General features: G+C 35.0%; 2 protein-coding genes across 2 annotated transcripts in view; both read right to left on the reverse strand.

Moving 5' to 3' along the window:
* LOC110376616 (solute carrier family 2, facilitated glucose transporter member 2) overlaps window positions 1-25,753 on the reverse strand; it is a 324,460-nt gene that overhangs the window by 70,054 nt on the left and 228,653 nt on the right. The window lies entirely within an intron of this gene.
* The window catches only part of LOC110376619 (orexin/Hypocretin receptor type 1), a 106,836-nt gene continuing 89,353 nt past the window's right edge, over window positions 8,271-25,753 (reverse strand). Inside the window, exons 6-8 of the mRNA XM_049845540.2 lie at window positions 21,833-21,932; window positions 12,601-12,713; window positions 8,271-8,570 (exon numbers count right to left, since the gene is read on the reverse strand). Of these exons, the coding sequence (XP_049701497.2) occupies window positions 8,374-8,570; window positions 12,601-12,713; window positions 21,833-21,932 (410 nt within the window). The 3' untranslated portion in view covers window positions 8,271-8,373. The remainder of the gene's footprint in view (window positions 8,571-12,600; window positions 12,714-21,832; window positions 21,933-25,753) is intronic.

Below are 25,753 nucleotides of genomic sequence, written 5' to 3' on the forward strand. Positions count from 1 at the left end.
AAAATGGACTGTCTGCCTTCATATTTTCTGATAAAAAATTTAAAGACTAAAGATAAAGGGCCTTACTACAAAAACTTTAAACCCTGTTTTACACTTGTCTAATAAAATTTTGGCTGCAAAATGAACCTTATGTCAACGTCATAATTTGACATTTTTTTAGACAAGGCATAAACTGACGTTTAAAAGTTTTTGTGGTAAGACGGAAAGTGTCTAAACTAAAAGTTACTTTTGCACTGTTTTCACGAATCCGAATAATTTACCTACCAAATATAGTGATATCCATTGGCTTACCAAACAAACTTTACTTTTTTTTCATAATAATTATTATTTCCGATATTTCACCTACGCACTGAAGACACGGATAAGAAATAGCTCATGTTTTATTCTGAAGTATAAGCTATATCTATATAAGTATAGTATAAGTATAAGGTATCTGTGGAGATCTAAGGGGGAGGCCTATGTTCAGCAGTGGACGTCCTATGGCTGAGATGATGATGATGATAAGCTATATGACTGTGAAGTTAATAAAAATCTATTCTGTCTTTACTTGAAGGTTAACACACACACACCCATACACACGTACAAATACACACACATGAGCACTCTCATCTATTCTAAGTGTGATAATATGAACTAATAAAGTCAGACTAAAACCTTACTTTGATAAAGTTTCACAGCATTTCGTGGTCATAATAATTCACAAAGATGAGGTTCTATTTTAGTTCACCATTTTACTTCTCCCAGCTTTAGTACAGTAGACTGCACATCAGTGGTAACTGTCATGCACCTTAACTCAATAGTAATAAGTACGATTTACCTATAAAACTGTTACCACAGACCTGAAGTTGACTGTACACTTACTTGATATTAAAATGCCAGCTGCGAACCTGCACTTGGTTTGTGTAAACGTAAACATATTTTTATATTTTAATAGCTATGAAAAAGCAATGAAAGTTCCTCATTTAGAAACACACCTGGTTTTCAGGAAATAATCTGATAGTTCAATTTTTAAAAGTATACAAGCAAGTATCTCACTGTAAGCCGACCCCAACATAGTTGGGAAAATGCTCGGGAGATGATGATGATTCAATTTTTGCAGATTACTAGCTTTTAGTCCCGGTTCCACACACGTTAAGAGGCAACTACTTCGCTCACCTGGATAAAAGTATGTACCTATGTGTCCTTTATGGATAAATTAGTTCTGCGGAACCAAAAAACTCTTTAGCTATAGATTTAAAATGTTATTTGCATTTTCGAAAAATAGAGAACTTAAACTTCAAGTAAAAGTCAGACAGTATTTAACCGAGTCCAAATATTTTCAAGTTTAACACGTTCGTGCTACAATTTATTTGCATATTTTATGATAGCATGTCGCTTAGCTGGAGTTTTATTTTCAAAAAGATTGTGCACTATTACAACCCCATAATCTAAGTCTAGACTGGATATTATTTACCTAGTATTTATATTTGCACGATTCGCTGAACGAGTTTTATATGTAAGGGTGTGTGCTACCTACTCCATATTATTTATGTGCATTCTTCAAGGTATGACTTTATTTTATTTATCATTATTTTTGCATATAAATAGCTGATGGTGCCCATCGGTAAACACTTTTGCATTACATTCACTCAGAAGAATAAACATATCTCTCTCATAGCGCGATGTGACGGCAATCAGACACGACCGGAGAGAGATCAGGCGCAGCACCGATATTTTCGTGCTCTCCGATGCATGGGTGTATCAATAACCATCTTCCAGACTTCTAAATTTCTTAAAACCCAGGAAGTGATTTTCTGCGACCTGAGGTCAAACCTGAAACTACATGAACAACAATCGTGCTATGCGCCTACTATTATATTCTTAGTAAAGGTGTATGTATAGCAAGATCATCTCTTAATATCTATGCAACTACTTAACCTAGCAAACAACTACTGTGTAATGCTAATGTACATAGCTTTAGTTTGCAAAAATACAAACAATTCTTTTCGAACAGACCAGACTGTGCCGTCGTAAAAGTGCACATAAATATAGAAGACGAGCTGTGTTTATGGTTTTAGCTGGTTTTCAAGCTGCTAGTGTTATATTGTTTAGATAACGTTGTTCTTGGGTAAAAATATCGTTGACTTTTATATATGAAAGTTTAGAAGCGTCGCAACGTCAAGCGTTACAATTTCGGGGCTGGTTATGGTTTGGTTATCTTTAGGTTAATGGCGCAACCTACAATTTATTACCTTTGTTGTTGGACCTAATGAGCAGCAGTTTACATATTTAGTGGTGTTGTAATTTTGAAACATTGACAAATCAAGAGACTGCTTTTTGAATAAACCTTCAATACATAAAAAAAGCAAATGCCACATTTAAATACTTTTTTACTCGGTTTTGTTTTTTCCCCCATCACTATTAGGATTAACTTTATATAGCGCCACTTCTGAAATCAGCGTAAGTCTGACGCCAGTCTAACCAAGGGGTATTAAATTGCCCGGGTAACTAGGTTGGGGAGGTCAGATAGGCAGTCGCTTCTTGTAAAGCTCTGGTACTCAGCTGAATCCGGTTAAACTGGAAGCCGACCCCAACATATGTAGTTGTGTTATGTAGCGGAATTTTCCGTTTTTTTTTTACCAAACATCTCCATCTCTAAAACTGTTCACGAACTAATAATTATTAAAGCTAAACCTGCCTCAAGAACAGTCATGCCACTCCACTGTTAGCAGCTCCATCTGTGGGAATTTTCATGAACTAAGAAAAGTGCTAGTACCATCAAGTCTCAGGTGAAAAACTGCTTCAGGACGGTCGTATTGGTATGAACTGTAACTGATAGATGGCGCTATTAGTTTTCTCACATATAGCACAATGCGTTTGAAATAGGCCCCAAAGTAGGTGATCTTCACACTGCCCCGCATCACGCTGCATCTTGCGTGTCGACGCACCTACGCGCGTTCCTGCGGGAGTGCAGATCTGCATCACCGTGCGGGTTTTCGCGCACTCACGCGCGTAGGTGCGTTTTGTAGATTCACGCACCGCGGCTTCCATCGAGTTCCATTTTCAAATATACACGTCACGCCCATTCAAAATCACGCGCGTCACTGCGGGATTCAGTGTGCCTTTGGCGATTATCACACTGCCCCGCATGATGCAGCGTAGTGCGTGGATGCGTTTTTTTCCGTTGTATGGAAATATCTCCGTTTGTATGGAAAACACGCATAGTCCAACACACTGAAAATGCATCCACGCGCGTTCATGCGGATCACGCACATACATGCGGAGAAACACGCACCCCCGCGCGTAGGTGCGGGGCGAGACGCAAGGTATGGCACACTGAATCCCGCAGTGACGCGCGTGATTTTGAATGGGCGTGACGTGTATATTTGAAAATGGAACTCGATGGAAGCCGCGGTGCGTGAATCTACAAAACGCACCTACGCGCGTGAGTGCGCGAAAACCCGCACGGTGATGCAGATCTGCACTCCCGCAGCAACGCGCGTAGGTGCGTCGACACGCAAGATGCAGCGTGATGCGGGGCAGTGTGAAGATCACCATACCTTGCGTCTCGCCCCGCACCTACGCGCGGGGGTGCGTGTTTCTCCGCATGTATGTGCGTGATCCGCATGAACGCGCGTGGATGCATTTTCAGTGTGTTGGACTATGCGTGTTTTCCATACAAACGGAGATATTTCCATACAACGGAAAAAAACGCATCCACGCACTACGCTGCATCATGCGGGGCAGTGTGATAATCGCCGTAGTCTCAAAAGATACCACTTTTGGAATTTATGTTATTAAAAATCTTTTAAGGGATTAAGCGAGCACCTGAACGTAAAGTAACTTTAATTTTTTTAACCATTTTGTATTGTTTACTTCAATTTAACTACTTTGTATCATGTATGAACATAATCATTATAATAATCGATAATCGCCTAACAGGTACTCAAAGAAACTCGTATCTTTGCAGTTACCAGTTCACAATATATAAAGAAGTTATATATGTAGATTCATCTTATTCCCAGCTGATTTCAAAGTCACACTAAGCTATTAATCAATTTGTCACAAACTTGTCACCTCTACTCCAATTTGTCACCTTGGTCCTAAGTTGTAACCCTGAGTCATGGAGAACAAAATGACTAGCGGAGGTGCCATAACGGAAAATCTCCTAAGAAAGTAGCGCGCCAACACAGGACAGGAACGTTACTGTTTTGGCTCTTATACGCCTTCTTTAGACCCGTTTTCTACTAACGATTGCACTTAAATTATTTTGTATAATTTATTAATACATTTTTAACTCAATCCGGATTGTATAACATTCTCAGAACTAGATAGAAAACTGTATGAAATATGTAAATAATTTTTCATCCCACCATCTCGGAAAGAGTAGTTTTACCCTTTGATATCTGAGCGCAAAAGCCGTTTTTATCCTCTAGAGCGGCAAAGTGATTTGAATTTAGAACATCGTGTGCAGCCCCGGATCTACAATTTATTTTAGGCGGGGCAAAAACTGAAAATTGCCGCCCCGCCTACCTACCTACTTATGTTTATTTTCACCAACGATTGTAACTTTTTTGGTAGGTGACTATAAAATGACTATAAAAAAAGTGTTCAAATCATTGTAGGCTCAAACTGTTGGCCAGGTTTAAGTAATGAGAGTCGAGACAGATTAATGTACACAAAAAGTTATTTTTGCTACATTTGACTTATTTATTTATTTATTTATGTAACATGGAAGACTTACAGCTAAAATAACTAGAAATAACACAAGTTTAGTTAACAGGGAGCCAATGACAAGTCTTCACTTATAGCAATAGTGTAACAATTGTAAAAAGAATGAGCAAACTGAGCATGCACAGGTTTTATAAAAATAAAATATGTAACTTAATATTATAGAAGGTAAGACAGCGTAGATTTGACTTATGAAATGAACAAAGTAACGATTGTATAATATTGCGCGAGCGAAGCGAGCGCGAAATTTTTTGTGCCTACGACACAAAAGTACCTGTTTAAGTACATTGTCTAGCAACAAGTAGCCGCGAGCGAAGCGAGCGCGAAAATTTTTTAGTTATTTGTTTGAAGACTCACAAATTAAACTGGGAATTATGTACTTACAAATAAAAAGAAACCGTGATTAGAGCGAGTGTCATTAAAATATGTGTTCGTTGATTCGGTGCGTCAATAAAAATAATAAACCATCAGAAAAAGGGCGCGTACACTGTCATTTAGTCGCGAGCGTAGCGAGCGAGAATTTTTTCACTTAGTTGGAGGATGTTAAAAGTGAAAACTAATCAAAATGATCAATTAAACAAAGCTTAATCGACTTTTTTAGAAACTTTGCTTGTCAGTATCATGACACAATGTGGAACTTCCTTATCAAACGGGTGTAATTTCATCGACATTTTCTGGTGGTGGGGCGCCCCGCGGCGCCCCTGAGACCGAGGCGGCCGGGTTATTCGCACACCCTGCACCATAGGTAAAGACGGCCCTGTAGGTAACTATTATGGTAATCTGTGATGTAAGATTTGAAATAACGCAGCCGCCTGATTTTGCCGCCCCCTGAATTTGCCGCCCGGGGCATGGGCCCCGGCTTGCCCCCCCCTAGATCCGGGGCTGATCGTGTGCAATACTCCATTTGTGACAATCTTGATAAGTAATCTCTTTTTCAAACAAATACCATATTAAACAAATAAAATACTGCTTAAAATAATTATTCAATTAATTAAGTTATTTTTATTCTTGTTTTTACATAGATTTTTAACCTCGTTTCATTTTTAAACTGAGTTTTCAAATAAATGAACTTTAATAGGTAATTCTTTTTAATTTGATACTCATATGTGCGCGCCATTTTGTTTTTTTGCATTTAGTAATTTCCTCGATGACGTGGGATGAAAAGTTACGTGTTGCACTCGAGTGCAAAGATTTTTCACCTTGAGCTCTTTTGATTCCCTCGCTATCGCTCAGGATTCTAATTATTGAAACACTCGCTACGCTCGTGTTTCAATTTTAGAATCCTTCGCTTGCTCGGTCATCAAAATTGAGCTCGCGGTTAAAAAGCAACTTTGCACTCTTGTATAACAAATAACTATTATTTTCTCTTAAAAAGAGTGTCCATGGAGTTTCTTGCCGGTTCTTCTCCATGAGACCAACTCTTTGGAACCGTGCACCTAACTTTGATGTTTCGAAATAGCTTTCATAGGCATATTTGAAATAAAAAAATTTGAGTTTGAGTTTGATATTTTTTTTAATACCAAAAATCGTTGACAGATGTTTTAAAGAATTTAAATGTCTCGTTAGTTCATTGTAATTGGTCGTTTTGGTCATGCCCAGCGTATGAATTTGACCTAGAAAGCGACTGACCTACCTGCATTATGGCATCTCCGCTCTTTCCTTACTCCTTGCGTGAGTCGTTATCAACATAAACCTATGTATTCACTAGGGCATTAATTTACTGTGATATACGTCATGATTTGTTCCCTGAAGACTTAATAACTTTGTTTCCACTATTATAAGAATAGAGTTTGGTTTATAGAACAGGAAATAGGGAGTGTATACTACTATCGTATTTAAGTTTATTTTTAAGTTGATGCATTAGTTTTTTTACCTACTAGTATTCTATAGGGAAATCTGTGTCATGAAAAGTTACACTGTGTTTCGAGATATTTTCGACTAACCTCGATTTTCACTAACCTATTTACGCATTGACTAGCTTCCGCATGCGACTTTGCCCGCTTAGTATGTTGATAAAAAGTAGCCTATATGTTAATCCAGGGTATCTTCTTCATACCAAATTTCAACCAAAACGGTCCAGCCGTTTTTGCGTGAAAGATTAACAAACATACATCCATACGTTCTCACAAATTTTCACATTTATAATATTAGTAGGATAGGATTTGCGATTAGAGATTGAATTTTTATATTATGCCCATGTAACAATCTTTAGTTACTAAATATCGGATAAGTCAGTTATAGAAATCCACAGTTAGTGTATCTAGTATTATTTTTCAAGAACTCTGCTTATTTCTTATTGGTGATAAATGAAACACATAATTATTATTAAAATGCAATATTTATTACGAAAACTGCATGACAATATAAATAAAGTAAATCACAATATTATATGCAATAACATCGATTCTGTACAAAACTAGAGATTTTTGACTAATACTTTATGACTAGCAGAAAAAGTGAAATAATAATACAATTTAATAATAATAGGAAATTATGTAATTATTTCTACTTACATATTTTTTTGTAATTTCCACATTTTAAAAAAGGCCTTTTCACACCCATTATAAATATTAAAAGAAAACAACACTTTTTTTTAAGATCCCGGAAAACACTTATTTAATTTATAAAAATCGACTTAGATTTACGAAATGAATAAGATTCTCATGTTCAAGAGATAGAGATCGAATACACAAAATTATGTAAAAAGATACAAACTCCTAAAATGAATCTAAATTGATTCTATTCGTATAAAACTTATTTACTTAAACTATAACTCGGTTTATATACAGTTCATATAACTTTCCATAATAAAATACACATATATTTACCTAGAACATTTCTTTACAAAACATTTAGACAAACTTTTGTATGTATGCATAAACATAATATTTATAACTCAAACAGCTCATATTTTTCGTTTTTTTTTACAAAATATACACTTATGGTTTATATTCGGTACGCATTATACCGATCGCATCAAGTGAATGATATACATACATACAAGTATCAGGCTACCAATCTCTTTAAAGCGCTTGGTGAATCATTTGAGGGACTCATTTTTCATCTGGCGATGAAACTCGACCGAAGCGTGAGATCGTTAGCCAAATGAGACGTTCTCTTGAGAAAAGTTTTGGACCAATTATTTATTTATAAGTATTTTTTTATTAATTTCCTTCTAAAAATATGTTTTTATTTGGAACATTTCCTGTTTTGATGAAACACGTAAATCGTTACAAGTCAGATAAAAAGGTGATACACTGTTTTATTTTACAAAAGTTTCGATGATTGTACTTCATTGGACGTGAGGTATAAATTGACTGTTGTTATTTTATTTAATTATTTTTAAGTTTATTATAATTTGACTATCTGAAAGAAAAACAAACATCAATCCTATCCTTTATCCAACTGAATCCTATTTGAAAAATTTTTCTTTCAAATAAAAGATGCTCTATAAGTTTGCATCGTTCCTTAAAAATAAGCTAAATATACTGACTTTGAAAGTTCACTCAGAAAATACACTCATCAAGATTTTTTAAATAACAAATTAAATAGATTCTTACTCGCCTAAAAACCTTACATCCTCCAATACTAATTAATCACCTCTCAACTTTCAATCTTAATTCAACTTTCAATTTACAGCTTTCAGTTCATTCAAGTTCCACATTATGATAACCTATCCTTATAGCTACTGTGTACAAAGGTTGTGCTGCATACATTTCGACCTTGGGTTTTGGTCTCGAAGGTCATAAGGTCACAGGGTCGTTTCTTCGATGTGGTAATGCGACTTAATGTGGTGAAATTTTCTAAATCACTTGCGGTTGAACAGCAGAAAGCCCGACGAAATTCGCGCCGGAATTTGCCTGAAAACGAAGATAAAATTTTATGTATTAGAATTAATACGGATAGGATAAAACAATGTGGAGGAAGAAGATAACTTTTACGAAACGAGAAGTTAAGAAATAAATCATGAACTTGGAAATAATTTGTAAGAATTAAATACAGTTTTAGCTCTTAATTTCGACGAAAGAATTTGTGTAAGTATTTTGTTGAAAAGACGTAGTCGAGTGAACCTTAAGATTAAACTAAAATTTAAAAGCAACTTTGAGAAGGTGCGCTACCTAGGAACCTATTTTTAGCAAAATTCGCGCGATGCTATGTGCACGATTTCGTCGTAAATACTAAAAGACATCCTCGTTTATCTCGACAAATATAATGAAATTCAGCTGAAGTTGGATCCACTCCTTCTATAAAGAATGACGATAATTGAGTACTCGAATATAGAGAAAGCTACGAGACCATATTTATATTAAACCATGTTATAATGTACCGAATAAATTAATCCCATTTCTTAAGCTTAAAATTTAATAATTGGCATCATCATCAGTTTCAATGCTGATGCCTTTTTCTTATACATTTTTGTGACCAATAAATTAACATCATCTGCCTAGCATTTTCCCAATGAGAGCTGAGTAACAGCAGTTTGCTAGGAGCGACGGTCTATCTGAACTCCTCAACCCACATACCCGGAGAATCACTTAATTAACAAGATAGTCTTGAAGTAATTCTTGAAGCTTCCTACTATTACGAAAATCTCTTAAAAGTCAACATTTGAATATAATTAAACTAATTTGAGACTAGGAAACCTTATACTATATTAGGGTCGTAACTCAAAAACGGGTTTCCGAACTTCTGACGATCTTTCAATTAATCAATCAATCTCTTACCCCTATCTTTTGCGTGAGGTAAAATAGTAAACTGTGTCACGGGTTTATTTACCTTAAAATATTGGAGTTAATTCTGTAAAAATCACTATACTAAATATTAGGGGTGTTATTTGGTGGCTTAAAGTATGAAATTGCCGTTTTATTCTAGTAGGTTTTTTAATTGCCATAGAGTCTTCATGGTTTGAGGTTTTCGAATGGAACTTTTTTCACGTGGTTTCTGTGATGTTCTTCTTTTAAAAAATGTGAAACATTTGATTATCGATGTTCAATTGTTTTTGTTATTCAACTTAAACAAGAAAGATGGATACTGCGAAAATTTGAGTAATTTTTGAATATGAGTTCCGACGCGGGATTGAACGGCAGAAACAGCCCGCAATATCAATGCTGCATTTGAAGAGGTGTCTGCTAAAGAACGCGCCGTGCGATTTTGGATTAAACGCTTTCGTGGTGGAAACTTCGACTTGAAGAACGAGCCATGAGAAAGACCGCCTGACAGGTGATTAACGAGAAATTAAGAGAGACGGTGAACGCCGATCCTAGTCAAACTACCCAGATACCCAGCCGAACACCGAATAATGTTGAAAAAATTAGCAGTAAAACAGCCACGACTCATGAATCGACCTTCACCGCAATTTGTTCCATGACAACGCGAGGCCTCATACAGCAAAATAAACCGTTTTAACTCTTCAGGAACTGCAGTTGGAAACTATTCGTCTTCCTCCATATTCGCCAGACCTTGCTCTAACGGACGACCATTTTTTTTTGTGATTTGGACAATTATCTACGTCACAAGAAGTTTCTTCCCAGGAGGCAGAACAAAATTCTTTCACACTGTTTGTGCAGTCTAGATCCTCAGAGTTCTATCGTAAAGGCATAAATGACCTTCTTATTAGATGACCGCAATGTATAGATAATAATGGCAACTATTTTGATTAAATAAGTTTGTTAAAAATTTTAAAAAAATACAATTTAGGTTTTCAGTACAAATCGGCAATTTCATACTTTAACCCCTATTATAACGGTATGTCTTTACCGAACGAAGAAAAAACTGGATCTATAGAAATATTAATCGCGGAATTATTGCGACGTTTTGCTTTTCAAATTCTTGCAGGGCATTCTAGCATTTGAAATTGATGTGTAGGAAGTAGCACGTTAGGCTTATTAACATATTAAAGACAGAAAAAAATATAAAAGTCTGACATAAAATCCTTTCAGATTTAGGACTCTTTCAATTGACAGCAAGCGTGGTAGTAACGCTCAATTGTTTTCTGCGTGTGAGGAGGCTTCTACCCATAGATATAATATTACTAAACAAGATTGCGCACGCTCAAAATATATATTTACGAAAATGAACTCTATTCTAACGCAATAAGGTACTAAATTGGTTGCATAATACACAGAGGCAAATCCGAGCCGAGAGGGATAGTTCGAACGGAGGCTGTTTGTCTCTTTCTAACACCTTGCCAGCATAAAAAAATGTTGTGATCAAAAGTTTTGTCTTCCCAAAAAACAATTGAATCACATAAAATTTGTATCTTATTTTAACAATTGTAAGTCAACAAATTAATAACAATCGCATTAATTTATTCGTATTTATTATTAAAACATAAACAACATAAATTTTTATTTAGCTTTTTTTTATTTTCTAGCGGTAACCCTGAAAATTCTTGGCGCGTAATCAGCATTTAAAATTTTGTTTATATTTTTTGTATCAAATCAATTTAAACTACTTAAATGGTGAAAAAGTGTTGCGTTTATACTTGCAAAAGTGAATCCTATGGTGGTTGCAATATATCGTTCCACAGGTTAGCTAATAATAACATTTTCGTAAACCAAGCAACTAGGGTGCCCATGAATTCTTGTAATGAGTGAAAATATGGGTGATGGATTTTAAAACTGTTGTACTATTGTTATAGCTTCCCAAAAAATGAAGAAAGGCGACATAAATGGCTCAGCAGTCTATATATGAAGTAGAAATACAAAAAAAAACAGTCTTCACTTCGAATCTTCCTGCTTTTATACTGCTAATTCCCGCTAATTATTAAAAGCCTTTATAAGTATCTTAAGGTCACAAACTGCGTAAGTTAAAACTTCAATACCAATCTGCGTTTAATAATCTTAGCAAATTCGGATTTGTCTCACATAGCTTAATCTCATAGTTACCCTATTAGAAAGGGACAGACAGCCTCTGTACTAACTGTTTCACTCGGCTCGTTTTTTGGGTTTATATGCGCAGTCCTGTTTACTAATATTATGTCTATGCTTCTACCCAGCTGTGGGACAATTGAATGATGATGATGTATCGGTGTGCAATAAATATTTTGCCGTAGTCTTTTCACCGAAAAAGCTTCTTACTAACTTGAAACAACCTATAGAAGAGTTAAGGAAGTTATATTTAGAAACTTGTGTTTTCCATGTAACGACAGTATTACGGTGAAAATTTTCCGGGGTAAACGGTCACAATTTGACACTATGTCTAGTTTCATATGACACAGGAGAACACACTCTTCCGGAGTAATGATGGGTCGTTAACCGATAAGATTGAGAAGTGAGTATATTTTGAGCTACTAATTGAATCATTTACATTTTCAGAGAAAGGGTGCAGATGTATTACTGTGCTTAATTTAAATGTTACCACCGAAAGCCTATAGACACTTGAATTCCAAAATAATTTACGAATTACTTGTTGTTAATTTCGGAGCAAAATTAAAATCTATTTTAAGATTTTCCAAACTAATAGAGGGAACGTCCAAAATTTGTCCCCGTCGCTGCCTGGCAGTGTAATAAAAAATAACAGCATATTATTAAATCAATATTTACTTAAGTTCTTAGAATATTTGGCCTAGTTTTCTTAATTATACCACTAGATTATAACACTAGCCGTACTACTGCCCGTATCGAGATAAAATATAGCCTCCGTAAGTCCGGAAAATCTGTCTTTACGGGTAATAAGAAGCCAGTAAGTCTGAAAACCAGTGTCATTTGGTAACTGGGTTGAGGAGGTCAGATAGGCAGTCGCTCCTTGTAAAACACTGGTGCTCGCCTGCATCTTGTTAGACTGGAAGCCGACCCAAACATATTTAGGAGAAGGCTAGGCGGATGATGAGATTTAGGAGAAACCTGATATACTATCAACTTTTCCTATTAAGCTATAAGTTTAACTTACCACTCATAAAGTTGTAAATCAAGGGATTGATGGCAGAGTTGGCGTAGATCATCACATGGGAGATGAGAGCGAGACAGGTGATCACGTCGTTTTGTTCCATGTCTAACGTGTACCTGGAAGAAAGAGATAGCAGATTTTTTTGAAAGTTGTAGGATTTTTATAGACTTTTTTTTGATAGGGCTTAATAGATGTACATGCCAGCACGGTTGGCTCAGATAAATTTGCGTCTACTTTACATATTTACTCGTTCATCTAACAGTAACTTTAGTTAATAAAGTTGTGAGAATTATTTAGCAAGATTGCGTTTTTCATAGGGTTAATCATATTCTAGACATATAAGCTCATAACGTACCAATACACCGAAGGGATACTTTATGATTATGTTTTGCCAAACTCAAACCAAATTAGAATAGGCTTCTTTTTATCACAGTGCGGGAAATAATCCCCTTGAGACGCGTGTCTAAACGTAGTTAACAGTCTTTCAATTATAAATGCAACTACATATTTCAATGTAAGTAAATTGACCACAATTAAAGCATGTTGACCGAAATGATTTTAAATCTTGAAATATTTGATCAAAATGGAATTAAAATGTTATTTAATCGAAGGCAAAGCCACAGTTAGAGCTATTTTTAAACAGTAAGAAATTACTCCTTTTCTCGAAGTAACTCAAAGCGGTTTTTACTCCGACTTCTAAAATTACTTTTATACACTTTCCAACTATTAAGGGCAGTAAGTTGAATTAAGTTACTCCTTGGATTGCGGTACATTTTTCGTAGTTTGCGCAGCTCTTGAAGATTGATCGAAAACGATTAATCCATGTAAAATGTACGAACCTACAATTTGTACGACTAATAGTGCTTTCGCACTGGCGGATTTTGTCGCGTTCAGCCTTTTCTATGTATAAAAAACTTTTTACACAAACAATAAAACCTACTTCTAAATACACTAAAATAGCTACGAAATACCGGTCTAGAAGTCAGTGTCTAGAAGATGCAGCTATATTAAAAAGAAATTGCTCAAATGGTAAGGTATGGTAGGTAAACGAGGGAGATATTCGCAAAAAAAAAACATTTAAAAAATCCGAATTAAGAACCTCCTCTTTTTTGGGAAGTCGGTTAAAATATGTGGTCTGTTGCCGCTCGTATATTAATGCGAGACGCTCAACTTATGAACCATGGTTACCGCGCGCAAAATCCGGTAGTATGAAACTACTTTAATGTCTGCCTATTTTAGGAAAGGCACTTTTTGACAAGGTATTTTTAGATGACGAATAAAAATACCCATAATTTATATTATGAAATGCCAGGGCCACCAGACATAACTCAAAGTTGAAATATTAAGTTACATTTTTACCCTTGGTCTAAAAATACCGTCTTACCGGTCCTAACTATACATATTAAAATGGGGACTTTACCTACTTAATCGAGGAAAGTTTTTCAGGACTTTGTAAACCTCTGGCTATTGTCATTGGATTACTAACTTAAATACCTTCTTAAGTGTACCTACTTAGGACAAGCTCGGGGAAGTTTTGATACCGTAATCTCTTGATGGAAGTAAAATCTTACTTATTCACAGAAATGTTCCTTTAAGAAGACTGTCAATAGCTATAGCTTAAGAAAATAAGGTATTTGAGGAAAGCTGGAATGTTCTGTATCGGGGTATTATATACTTGTACATAATGTAATGTAATACAATTATAATATGGCGTCGAAACCCCTCTCGAAGCGTGCCCAAGAGGCTTACCGCCATGCTTAACTTTCGACCGAAATAAAAACCACAGGCTTTTGGCCCCTATCCCACTGGCGTTTGGCTCACTGACTCATTTGTCAAGATTTTTCAAAAAGAAATGAGCTTTTGTAGCATAGCCCTAGAATTACAGCTCCAAATTGATAGTTCTACTTGAGGCTAGAAGCTTTTAGGTAGACGTATTTTTTTTAAACTAAAAAACACGCTAGTCATGTATTGTCATCAGAACTCAGAGCGTGTGCAAAATTTTATCCTAATCGAAGACCGGAAAGTGGGGCAAATTAAGATTCCAAGATTTTCTTACATACATAGTACAAGTGAAGCTAATATGAGCATGTTAAAAAAGAAAGTAATTCTTATAGAGTATACTTATAATATAAAATCAAAGTAACCAATTTCGATACTTGACACTAACCCTTGTATGCCCAAAGGGATTGTACGGGAAAATGTCTCCTCACGCATAAAAAACCGAACAAACATTAGAATTCCGAACCTTTTTCAAGTCAACGTCTACAAATATACATTCATTGTGGAATTGTGAACTAGCTGAAACCCATGGCTTTACCCTCATTATGAGAAAACGAAGTCACGTAGCCGGAAATGATTATCCTTTACCTTTCCCATTGAAATCAATTCTACCGTTTTTTTTTTTCATTAAACACAACTTTCATGTGAAACTTGCACGTGCCTACTAAAATGACAAACGGAAAAGTGAGTTCGTTTATGAGATCAAACCAATAAAATACTGGATCAGTAACAAGATAATTCTTTAGCATAAAGCACTATTTGTTATTCTCCCTAAAACAATTTGATATGCGAAGGCTGATCCTAGAGTACTCTGTGAGTGCTTGTTCTGTTCAAATGCACTCTTAAGGCGCGATTCTATCAAATTGCTCACGCACATTTGTTCCAAAATTTTAATGTTTCTGTGTGCTAGAGCGAATAGATTAGAAGGGACAATTTGTGCCTTATGCCTGTGACGCACAGTGCACAGATACACATACCTACACACTACTGGCATCTCACCTTCGCTCTCACGATTTAACTTCTGCACTGATTGAAAGGATACGAGTACTTTGCATGGAAATGGGTACTCTTCAGATAAACTTTTAATCTAATTTTGCGAGTGTGACATCGAAAGATCCATGACATAAAATTAAATGCAATTTATTAGACGTTGAAATATTCATCGCCAGCAAATATTACTCCGTATCTATGAATAATGATAAGCCCAATCATAATAATACATTGGCAACACGTGTGAATGTCGGTATTCATTAAATATGTAGATGTTATGAATGAAGTTAATCTCCTTTATTGATTGTCATATGATTCTGTATTTGGAATTTGAGACCCTCATTCATATTTAGCTGGCTTTTACCTACATATACGTACAATTTTCTATAAATAACCTACACGCTACATTATACTTATGACCGATTCCTATAAACGAGAAACAATTCGTTTTCTTACGGTCGGTAAGTTTTGATATTAATTCTATGAGGCTTAAATGAAAAAAATACCGTCCGTTACCAAAACAAATTGTTTCATATTATAGGAATTTTCCCATTACTTACAATGGATCGAGTGGAACAAATATATTTTGCCCATAGAGAACAAATGCCTAACTTGTTCACTCTTAATGGCGGCCCCACATTAGCGAATTCTAACCATAAATTCACGGCACAATTTGTGCCCTCCACATTTACGGGATGCTCTCAATCCTTCGTGAAATGAAAGTAGAAGCTGCTGCAATAACTTTGTTTAGAAAATAACAAACCTTTCAAGTTCACGCCTGTTTACGGCACTAATATGGAGCTGCCATTAAGATTAGCTCAATCAACGTTGTCACCTCACGTCACCATGACGACCACAAACAAGCAACCAGCCAGCAATATTGACAACCACCGACATGTATATTCCATTTTCAATTAATTCCCAAATTACCATGCCATGGCATTTCTCCTAAAGGGTGACTGGTAGAAAATGCCTGACGCTTGAATTACACATGAAAATGTACATGGTTTTGTAACATGTGTGCATAAAGTATAGTACGTACATAAATAAAAAGAAATTCCTTACACACTGTTTCGCTCATATTCTTTCTTCCAAAATTACTACAGGCACCCGGATAAAAAACTATTCTGTTTCCTATCTTCATTCCGAAACTTTTGTAAAAGGACTATTTCTAACAAGTTGTCAAACAGTTTATCGAAAAAGATTCGAAGTGGAAATATCACAATGTGTTATTACAATAGGTATCCATTTTTGAAAATCACTACTGCAGTCATTGGAATGTTAAATTAAATAGTAAGAAATATACTATTTGGTTTGATTTTCAAACAAAAGAACATGACAATATTTGACGATGAACCTAATAGAAAGTAAATACTGTCAACAACCTTTGGACAGGTATATATTTTTGTAAATAAAAATGTTCATGGTTCAAGGTCATAACATGAGCACGTGGAATTTGACATGTTTGTGCATGGAAAATTTCTTCTTTCGTAAGAAAAATTGATGAATTATTTAGTTCTTGAGTGTTTTGGCACACGAAAGAAGTGATACCTACGTGATACAAAAAAGAAAATGCTTCTTAAAATTCGTACAAAGAGAGCAACTTAACAACAAATGTACACGTGTCTTCAAATGAAAAAACATAATTTCGTCTCTCTCTACGAAGTCCCTACATTGAAAACATACCGTAACGAGAACCACATTCCGTAATATATCACTCCACGTTCGATCCAAACCCATCTGCGTTTTTCGGTCACTATAATAGAGCAGTTTTATAAAGAAAATGTCCGGCTATTGTCCGGTAATTGCGTTTTTAGATCCGGACAGGCAATCCGTCACCCGAATCTGGTTACTACGTAAGAAGATCCCCCAATAAACGGGAACAAAGTCGGGGAATAATAGGCTTTTGAAAAAATGTTTATCATATTTTTAGATCGGTTGGTAAAAAATAGGTTAAGGTTATCATTTTAATTTGTAGGTGTTTTTGGCTATTATGAGAATGTGGTAATTTTGAAAACTTTTGTTAATTTTTATTCAAAATTCTGATGGCTTCTCGCACGATTTTAACCGCGTTCCGAAGGATTTTTTTCTGATACCTATGAATTTCAATACCGTGGCATTATTTATTTTATCTCATATGAATCAGGCACTTTATTGTAAAAGCATAATAATCAACTGTAAAAAAACATATTACTTCTAGAAATGTCCTACCAATGTCTTAAGTTGGTCTCTGTCTGCCGTGATTCCGTCAATACGTCATTTTAGCAAAATCTGTGCTTACCTTTTTTCCTTTTGTCTTTGATGTTATAGCATTTTAAGACCTTTGTACCCACTCTTTTTCTTTATTTCTTATTGTCAACATCTTTGGGTCTCTTTTATTTGTGCTGTCTATCTATCTAATATATTATTATGTCTCCGCTAGTTCATTTCATTTAGACATCAAAGTTCCCGCAAACTGCAAACTTTATTCGGCCGATAGCAACAATATAACAATTTTCAAAATACGTAATCCTATAGTTTTAATTTAAAAACATACTAACATAGATGCGATATATTTAGAATGAATCCTTCCATATACAAGTTCATTGAATTGTTTAATTAACGCAATTGAACATAATTGAATGAGAATTTCAATTGATTAGATACTATGATAATAATTAAGTACCTATTTGATTTATCGGAATGTTGTTTTGTGTACAAATTGTACCTTAAGTAGGTACAACGTTATTTATTCAACAGCAAAGAAACAATAGAAATGCGTTAAAATAAGGCGTAGGAAATCTTCAAATGATCCCTCCCGCCGTGGGTGCAGCGTGAAAACTACAGAAACCAGTGGTCTTCCCCATGCTCCATAGGGATTATAATATTCAAAGCACCGGATAAAAAGTAGCCTTTAATCTGTCTCGAATAATGGGCTATCTAACACTGAAAGAATTTGTCAAATCGGCTCATTAGTTCTTGAGTAAAACAAACTATTCATCCTTACGATATTGTTATAAATAGTTCATAGATCATAAAAATAACCTTCATGCGACCACAAAGTTCATACAATGTTCCTAATAGAACGAATCAATACGTCAGAGATTGTTTGACACAAAATTACATACAAAACATATTGACAGACAACCAGACGCTAAGTCTAATCTCGCAGTCAACATTGGCTAATAAAACAAACAAAATCTACTTAGTACGTCATCATTTATTCTTTGATAAAATCATAGGGCGTGTTTACACGGGCAGAAGGATTGTTCGAAAGAGTTCCCGCGGTACTGGTACATAAAGGGCTTAAGAAGGAACATGGTGGGTTTTAGTCAGTAAGAGCCTGACACTCCCTCACGCTGCACTCACAGCTGGATGATGAATCCCACAAAAAGGTTGTGTTTGGATAAAACGAATAATGAACTGGAGCTATAAAAAAAAAACTTTTTTCGCAGCATTTAAGCATTCTTTGCCTATCAAATACTTTTAATGTAAACAGAATAAGAGCCTGTTTCCTTCTGTTGATTAGCTTACTAGAAGAAGGATTTGACTTGACTGTAACAAAATTAAAATTTATATCTTGTATGCAAAATAAATAGGATATTGGTAAAACTCACCTTTACCTACACTAGTTCGCTAAGAGGAAAATACACAGTTGTTTGAATTATATTTCTTAGAAAACTGTCCACGCATTTTACATGCGTAATCAGCAGTTACTATCGCATTTTTAATATTCTAATCAAGAAATGATTCTATTTGGTTTGTCTACTAGTATTAAAGAACATCCTCTCTTTTGAGAAGTCGGTTAAAAAAAGGTTTTGTGAGTTCGTTAAATGGAAAGATCTTTCGAACCAATTTTACAAATCCTTTTACCAATAAATAATAAGTACCTAATTATTTGTGAATGTCTCGGGTAAGATTTTGTCCTAGCACCGGGAAAGTAGCTCCCACGGGACGCGGGTGAAACCGTGGGTGGGAGGTTAGACATGAATATAAAATCGACTCATGACGTCAAACGAATCAAACAGTCAATCTCAATTTTTCGGTATTAAAATAAATGTTATCATTAATTTACTGTGTTGGAATTTAGAAAACAAATTCTAAATGTTATTCAAATGACCTTATCTTTTACAAAAGGTATTTAAGACGGTTCCAATAATTGCGAAATAACAGATTCTATGTTTGCAATTTAAATTTATTTAGAGATAATTTAAAATATGTCTCGAGGGCATTTTTGTCATACCAAATTAATCAAATACTGCGAAACTTTTGACGATATACTTTTACTTAATCTGTGGAGATCTAAGGGGAGGCCTATGTTCAGCAGTGGACGTCCTATGGCTGAGATGATGATGATGCTGATGAAGCTTTTGACTAAACTTACTCAGTCTGTCATTCCTCTCTTTAGATTATTTCACGCTGAAAATGATGTCCATTTTTTTCTGGCCCAAAGTGTAAACAGAAGCTCATTAAAATTAATAAGAACCCTTGCGATTTTGGTCACACTTTGGACACATTTTTGGATTTCTGCTTATCTCTAATAACTGAATGGCCAGTTTCTGAGTACTTTTGTCCACATTCATTATCCCATAATAATGAATACTTGGGTAACATTATTACACGGTTTTTGGGTGTGTTTTCTAATGCAAATAGCTGACCACGGACGTAGTAGGACCTCGTTGGCGCAATGGACACAATGTCGGACTGCCGAACTGTTGGTGCCGGGTTGATTCACAGTACGATTGATAATCTTGTGATGAGCATTGGTATATGTAGTTTATCAGATGTGTGAGTACCCATAACACAGCTATAACACACCCATAACGTAGCACAGCTAATAAATAGCTTACCATGGGGCTAGTCGATTGTGTGAAGGTGTCGCGATATTTTCGGTCGAGTGCCACTTAAAAATTAGTAGATAAATCCTTTTTATTTTTACCTATGTTTTTCAAATAATAAATACTTTGACTTTGTGGACAAAACTACTCAGAAACTGACCAACGACAATAATTACACAAATTATATGATGTTATCAGAATGCTATTCTAAGCCAAAAAACAAAGTTTCACGAAATGTCCTGACAATAATGAACACCATATAAAATCCAATTTGGTTCAGTAGTCCGGAAATTAATTCAATTTTGTTTTTGTCCATCTGATACGCTTGTCCCTGAAATTGCTTTACTGATTTTGATTTGATTCAATTTGGGATTACTTAGTACCTACCCATGCCATACCCATTACCCATTACCCATTTCACGTGCGCTCTGAGTAATCTACTTCCCGAACCATGATACTAAATAAAGCCCACTAGCTGTTCCCTGCAGTTCCAGCCCTGATTAGAGGAAACTACTTCTTGGGCCTGGATAAAAAGTAGGCTAAGTCCCTTCTCACGTAGCTAGCTACTTGTGTAGATTTAAATTGGCTCAGTAGTTTTAACGTGAAAGTGTGACAGAAAGGCTACTACTACAATAGTACCTAATAGTTATATAATAGTCAGACAAAAGATAAGAACCTAGAAGTTTTCATTAAACGCAAACAGAGATCGACAGGAAACCAAAAAAAGATATAGAGATATCTGACTGGGCTTATCCTAACTATGTTGGGGTCGGCTTCCAGTCTAACCGGATGCAGCTAACTACCAGTGTTTTACATGGAGCGACTGCCTATCTGACCTCCTCAACCCAGTTACCCGGGCACACAGGGAACAGGTAATCCCGTATATAAAATATAATATACAAAATATGCAATTTACAAAATGGGTCGTGAAACAGGATCATCTATTATTTTCCCGTAAAACAGGAGTGTCCTCATTTTGTAGGTCAAAATCATCCATTATAATCTCTCTAATACGTTAAGATGGGAGCTTCAGTAAACCGGTCAGGAGCGAGCTGGCCTCGATACTGAGGGTTCCGTACTAAATAAATATTTGTACACGTAAAGGAGAACCTTGGACGTTTAATTTAGCCGTTTTCCGTATTGCACCTGTGTAAGTCAGTGTAAATAGGAAAATAGTAACATTTAATTTTGTGTTTTTTTGTATCCATTTTGATTTTTTTCAATTTCCCAAAATTGTTTAAGGTTTCCTGAACAGACCAAAGAACCTTGTTGACACTTTATAAAATGCGAAAATTTTAAGCCGGAATTCCGAGAGGCACAATATACCCTGCTCTTATGTGCAGTTGACAGCTGTCAGTTTGTACTGACTCGCAGCAATTTCGAAACCTTCGAGAACCAAATGTGGCACAGCGGCATGCGATAGTCGCTTGTTTTGAAATTGTACCCTTTTGGTGGGTCGCGATACCAAAATTACACAGACTTTCACAGGATTTTGTTTTCACACAACAAGTCTGTATAAAGTTTGAGCCAAAGATAAGTCTGCTCAGAGACTTTACTAGATTTTTACTCAGATTTTAAGTTCATATAGATATTTGTACAAACTTAAGGTCTGTATGGTGTGCAGCTACATATTATAGTTTTATTCTTACCTAAGTACAGAAAGTAGATGCACAGGAAAGTAGCAGACTGCAAACATGATGACCACTGCTACCAACATCTTAGCTGCCTTCCTTCGAGAACGCAGCTGAGCTGTAACACAGAAATAAACATTTATTTAAATTAACAAACATTTTAGCTCATATCGCAAAGACAGAGCAAGAAAATAAAATCCTGGATGACCACGTTCCAATGAAAATAAACCGATAATTTTAGTTAATTTCGCAAAGACTTTAAAGCAAGAAAATAAAATGATATTTATATATTCTATATGTATTATGTTTATCTCTACTACATACATATGTGTAGCTCTACTAAATACATATGTTTAGTTTATTATTATTTAATATTTGTTTAGAATTTCATATTTGTTGTGCACCTTCAATTTACCCTACCTCTATCGAATATCTCTATCGCTTTAAGGTTGGCTGTAAGAGAACCCAATTCTGGGTTAAGCTCGCCGTTGTACATAACTGTCTGTATTCCTTATGTTTAGTGTGCAATAAAGAATAAGAATAATAAAGAATCCTGAATGACCGCGTTCCAATGATTGATATAATTCGAATTTAAACAAAGATCTAAAAGGGCTTAAAATCAACTTTAAGATCACTAATTACATGATAATGATTTGACGATCTTTACAAACGCTACGTTTTCAAGTTTCTTCCCGAGGAGATGAAATGGCGAATGGATTATATTGACATTTATGAAGGACCTTTGAAATGTCATTTAACGAGGACGGGTAAAGTTCAAAGCAAATAGAGGAAGTCTTTAAAAATTATTTTCTAAAAGGTAACGTGACTATTGCAAGGAATTTGAATAAATCATAGTTAGGTTTGATAAGTTTATCTGATTTTTGCCTCTGGACTAATATCAAAGTCAATAATATCAAATGATTTATTGAAACCAGGCAAGTTTGCAAGCGAATTGACTAGAGTATGTACTTACTATCACGAAAACGAATAAATTGTGCTATGTAGTGGGTAAAAAATTAAAAGGGTTTTTAATAACGAACAATAATAATTATTATAACAAAATAAATAAACAATAGAATTTTCAAACAAGCCAAACCTTTGTTATTTCGTCTATCTCTAGTTATTTATTATTCATAATCAAATTAACTATCATAATTTAAATTCAGCATTATTAAGAATTTTCTAGACCTTTTGAATAGAAAAGCTTGAGGGCATTTTATTAATACAAGGTTTTGAATTAAGGTCAAAATAGTTTAGGGTTCCTTAACTTTAAGGTCGGGCTTTAATTAATAGTATAAAAGCATTAATTGAAGGGCTTCGAAACATAAGTTTTGGAGTTTTAGTCCTATATTCAAAACCTTTAATTTTATCTAGTAGTACCCTACAATTGTTATGGTCGGTTCGTATCTCTCTAACAGTAAGGAACCCAATTTTTATTTCATATTGAAAACATGCCATGTTTTTACAAATGAGAGATGTTTTTACAAGCTTTTATTTTTGTATGATAAAATATTTAAATACTGCCTGCGTGTATGTGTTTAGTTTGTCCTTTCTCAGACTATATTTATATACTGTCTTAAATTATTTCAGCAGTGTTGTTGTAAAAGCCAGATCGACAAATAGAAAGACAAAGCTACTTTTGCATTTTTTACATTAATAATATGGTTGAAGCTTTCCTACACGTTTGAGGAAATTCCAGTAGATAATAATTTGGACTTGGTAGGTAGAAGTCATATTTTAGTAAGATAATAGTTATATACAGGATGTGTCGTTCACAATCACATTAAATCCTATCGCATATACTTTATGATAGTCTATGGCGAATTGTAAAAAAAATAACCCTATCCATTCAGTGATTTAACCACATGAGTCATTTTTCGTTTTTATAATTTACAACATCATGCGTAAAGCAGAGATGAAGTTAGGTGTATGTATCGAATGTCTTGATCAGTTGACAGCTGTCAGTTTTCAAGGGAGAATTTCAGTTGTTTGTAATGACTGACTTTTATACGGTGTTCTAATTTTCGCACATTTTTATTATATTTACTTTGTTTGAAAATGCATTTTTTTTACGTATTTTCTTTTTTCTTTGTGTTAATCGACATATATTAACCAGTATATTAACGCATTTCTTTTAATGTGATTATGAACGACACACTCGATATATTAGTAAAATATACAGTCTGCAATAAAAGTCAAAATAAATGAGCTCAAAAAATACTCAAAACAAAAGCTGTTGTCAGTGACATTATGTAATTTGCATAATATTTAATTTCTGTGGTCGAGACAGTTCATTATGAGAGGTTTTAATGATTAGATTATTCTGTAATTTAAATTATGGTAATGAACATTTTTCTGACTATACTGTTTAAGATATGTTATAAAATTAAAGATCATCAAAAGATAATTTAACGTCTAGGTATCTAGGCCGTTTGAACTATAGTTCTATATTTACTCTAATTACCTAAACTTTATAAAAGATAAGTAATTACACTAATTACTGTTAAGTTTTAATCTAAAGTAAGTTTTTAGATAAATCTCATTATTTTCATGACAGACTTGACTAATTAATATCTGATTCATGTTATTAGATTTTTTAAGAAGATCTCAAATATTCTAATTTATTTCATCCTCCATCCTCCGAGCCTTTTTCCCAACTATGTTGGGGTCGGCTTCCAGTCTAGCTGGATGTAGCTAGATGCATATATAGTGGTTAGTTCTTTGCCCACTAGACCATGACTTTTTTTCTCATTTATTTATATAATTTAAATAGTTTTACTCAAAAAAATATACAGTTACAATAAAAAAAATATACAGATCTCACGTGTTTTATGAAAATCTTGTATGCGCAATTTCTTCGAATTTAATTTTGTTTACTGAACAGTATGCGAGACCTGTCAATTTCGCTGCAAGCATATTATAACTGACATATTTTGCATTTTTATATTATTTATATTCGATTTAAAGTTAAAGTAAAAATTGATAGAACTGTCTGTTACAAATGAACACGAAAACAGCTGTTACGATTTTGATGCTAATTTGTTTAGACACATTTTCTATTAATATGGAGATGTCTTAAAACTTTTTTGAGTTCTTGCCACATAAATTAAGTCAGTTTATTACTGATTTTGTAATTTTTTACCGAAACACAACTTCAGAGAAAGATCCGTTTTTTAACCGGACGTTTATCTTGTTGGTAAAAATAGACATAAGTTTTTATAAATATAAAAAAGTTAATTCGTACCAATAATAGGGCTTTCCATGGAAATGGTTAGCTTTCGTTGGGGGAGGCCTACGTTCAACAGTAGACGCCATAACCTGATATGATGATGGTGAATAAATAGCTTGCGCGAAGACTCGACGAATTCCAACCACCGGAGCAAGCTGGGTTTCGGAGCGGATACGGCACCATAGACCACATCCACACAGTGCGGCAGATTATACAGAAGACCGAAGAGTATAATCAGCCCCTGTGTCTAGCATTTGTGGACTATGAGAAGGCCTTTGACTCGGTTGAAATCTGGTCTGTTCTGGAGTCCCTGCAGCGTTGTCAAGTAGATTGGCGATACATCCAAGTGATGAGATGTCTCTACGAAGCCGCTACAATGTCCGTCCAAGTACAAAATCAGCAAACTAGGCCCATACCGTTGCATCGAGGAGTGAGACAAGGGGATGTTATTTCCCCGAAACTGTTCACTAATGCAATGGAGGATATGTTCAAGACGCTGAATTGGAATGGACGTGGCATCAACATCAATGGCGAACACATCTCTCACTTGCGATTTGCTGACGATATCGTCATCATGGCAGAAACGCTGCAGGACCTACAACAAATGCTGAACGACCTGGCTGAATCTCTACGCATCGGCCTACGGATGAACTTGGACAAAACCAAGGTCATGTTCAATGAACATGTTCTACCGGAACCGATTGCGATAC

The sequence above is a fragment of the Helicoverpa armigera genome, chromosome 25, assembly GCF_030705265.1.
Source record: "Helicoverpa armigera isolate CAAS_96S chromosome 25, ASM3070526v1, whole genome shotgun sequence".
In the NCBI taxonomy this organism is placed as follows: domain Eukaryota; kingdom Metazoa; phylum Arthropoda; class Insecta; order Lepidoptera; family Noctuidae; genus Helicoverpa; species Helicoverpa armigera.